The sequence below is a fragment of a genome, unplaced genomic scaffold (genome assembly GCF_019419815.1).
Source record: "Pyrus x bretschneideri cultivar Hongxiangsu unplaced genomic scaffold, Pyrus_bretschneideri_v1 Contig10, whole genome shotgun sequence".
NCBI classification, from domain to species: domain Eukaryota; kingdom Viridiplantae; phylum Streptophyta; class Magnoliopsida; order Rosales; family Rosaceae; genus Pyrus; species Pyrus x bretschneideri.
The window spans coordinates 8,415,562-8,418,131 of NW_025999391.1; the positions used below are offsets into that span (position 1 = coordinate 8,415,562).

Below are 2,570 nucleotides of genomic sequence, written 5' to 3' on the forward strand. Positions count from 1 at the left end.
AAATAAGTCTGGATGTTAAAATTGCAACTCGCGCGAATTTTTCAATGCACTGATTTTTCGTGCTTTTAATCTTTTAAAACTTTAATTCTCACCCCTAGACTTAAAATCAAATATTGTCCTCAATTTTTAGAATAAAGAAAACATGGAAAATTAAAAGCAAAGTAATGAGACAGAGGGTGTGAAAACTTTCCAAATTTTTTGTTGGAGCATGAATGAACATTGTTGAAGGTTCATGCGACATGCTTGTAGCGAACTCCTCAAACTTGAATTTTGGATAACCAATGTTAGTGCAAACAAGAAGCACAAACTCAATACAAAAAGTGAAGGAAATTTTAAGAAAGCTTGAGTTGTCTCTCAAGAAGCGCTTCTTTATAGTCATGAGCAAGCTGGAATTAAGTGGAGAATGGTGATCATATGGGGAACAACTCCATGAATCTTCTTCTTAATCCCTTTCTTCCACCTTGTAGCTTTGAAATTCGGTGTGTATTTTTACTTTTCTTCAATCTTAAATGGTGATCATATGAGAAACAATAAGGCGCTACATATTTTTACTTTTCTTCAATCTCAAAGCTCGAGACTTCTTTCTCTTCTTCATTTTTTTCGTTGTCACCATATCTTGGCCATTGGTGTGAAATCGAATTTATCATTCACATCTTCAACTTTTGGTTCAATTCCAAATTCTCTTCCATAATTTGAGAAGTGAACTTCAAGCGGGTTCTTGGAAGAATTTATAATGAAAGAATCTTCAGCCTTTGGTTCAATCAAACAATTGAAAATCCAACAACTTGTCACATCCCTTGTCTCTTTCTCTGTCGTACGTCTTCCTCCTTTTGGCTTTCTAACTCTTTGTTTGGCTCCTCCTTGGATTTATGAAGCATTGCAGAAAGGGCAACTCGTCTTCATAAGTAGGATTTTTAAAAAGTGGGGTGACATCGTCTGTTCTTCTCTGCTTCCTCTTTAGTTAGTTCACCGAGTTGTACATATTTTCCCTACTCTCGAATTTTTCAATTGTATGGCACGCACTTTGCTCAATTGGATTAGCTTCGGGTTCACTTGGAATAATTACTTGGTCTCTTTCAACCAATTAATATCGCTGCAATTTGACCAACTTGCTAATTTTCTAAATTTGCTATTGCTCGATTATTTGCTGGCCCCCTCCTGTTGGAGAATTTGATGCCCTTCAGTAAGAATTTGCAAAAATTGAGTGGTTGTTTGCTAATATTGCATGTTACCATGAACCAGCTGTGCAAAAGCTTCTACCCTAATCTACCCTAAGGAGGCAAGGTTTGAAATCGAAAAACAATGAGTTGAAGAGAAAGGCACTAATCACAAGAATATATATATATATATATATATATATATTAATAATAAAATGAGAATGCACTACCTCAATGTAATATTATTTCTGAAAAGGAAATATAAGAGGTTTAATTAGGACAGCATGACCATTAACATTCAATTTCAAATTTCCAAAAACTATTTCAAATTTTTGGTTACATGGTAAAACATCACTAAAGAACAATAATAATTAAATAGTAGACATGGTCAATACCTATGTCATTGAACTTATCTACTATACTCTCTCAGAAACTTGCATACCAAGTCTCTTTATTATTGTTTTGTGCATTGCCTTAATACTGTGTTTCAACATCGATCGATCAGTAGCCACGAAACATTGGGAAGACAGGGAACCTCATCAATCCGTCCTTACAATGTAAACCATCACGCTCGCCGCAAGCGAAGTAGTAAGGCTGCCACCTCTTGAGAACAAACTCAAAGCCGTCTCCGCCTCCTTGTGTTTGATTTCCCACCATTCTTGCTCGACTCAAGTCACAGTTCAAGAAGCTCCGAAAGTCTTGGAACAAGTAGACGCTGTGAGGATGTGTGGTGTTATTCGGTGGATCATACTTGAAAACTGCAAAACACGCAAAACACCATTTTATCATGTAACTATAGTTGTTCAATTCTATGAACAAAAGAAAAAGCGTTTCTCATGGTGAACAAATTGTGCAGAGAAAACATTCTAGTTACATTAGAATTTAAGTGGGCGATATTTTTTTGATTTTAGGTCGACTCCTTGACATGTTATGTTTCAAAGTTTTCGATAAAATTTGCAACAAGAATTGAATACGGGGGGGAGCTAAACAAGTAAGATCTTTGCAAACAACAATAAGTAAAGCTGAAAATGCACAGAAAAATGGATACTCACCGAGAGTGTCCTTGATGTAAAATGGTCCATTTTTCAAAGCCCATTCTGTGTAGTTGAATCCGAAATGCCAGTTTTCTGAGCCACCAACAACGATCTTGTTTGGTCCTCGGGTCTTATTGGGGTGATATGAGCCATGGCTGAAGCCCCAACCGCTGTAATTACCATATTGCCAATCCTTGTTGGCTGTGCTAACTGCCAGCATTGAAGCAATTAGCACCATTGCTAGTGTAATTTGAGCAAAATTGGAACCCATTGTTCTCTATCAAATGCAACAACTGGAGGACGATAGGGTGAAATTTAGAAGCTACAGGAGGACGAAACTTAAGAATGAGATTGTGGTGAATTTAGAATGATTAAGTTG

The 2,570-nt window shown here is 36.6% G+C and overlaps 1 protein-coding gene across 1 annotated transcript; it reads right to left on the minus strand.

The window, feature by feature from the left end:
• Positions 1-1,453: 1,453 nt before the first annotated feature.
• Positions 1,454-2,570, minus strand: LOC103940671. Its single transcript, XM_048564049.1, has 2 exons — positions 2,210-2,570; positions 1,454-1,915 (listed from the first exon to the last, which is right to left on the minus strand). The coding sequence occupies exons 1-2, from the start codon at positions 2,460-2,462 to the stop codon at positions 1,659-1,661; spliced, it is 510 nt and encodes a 169-aa protein (XP_048420006.1). The 5' UTR covers positions 2,463-2,570; the 3' UTR covers positions 1,454-1,658.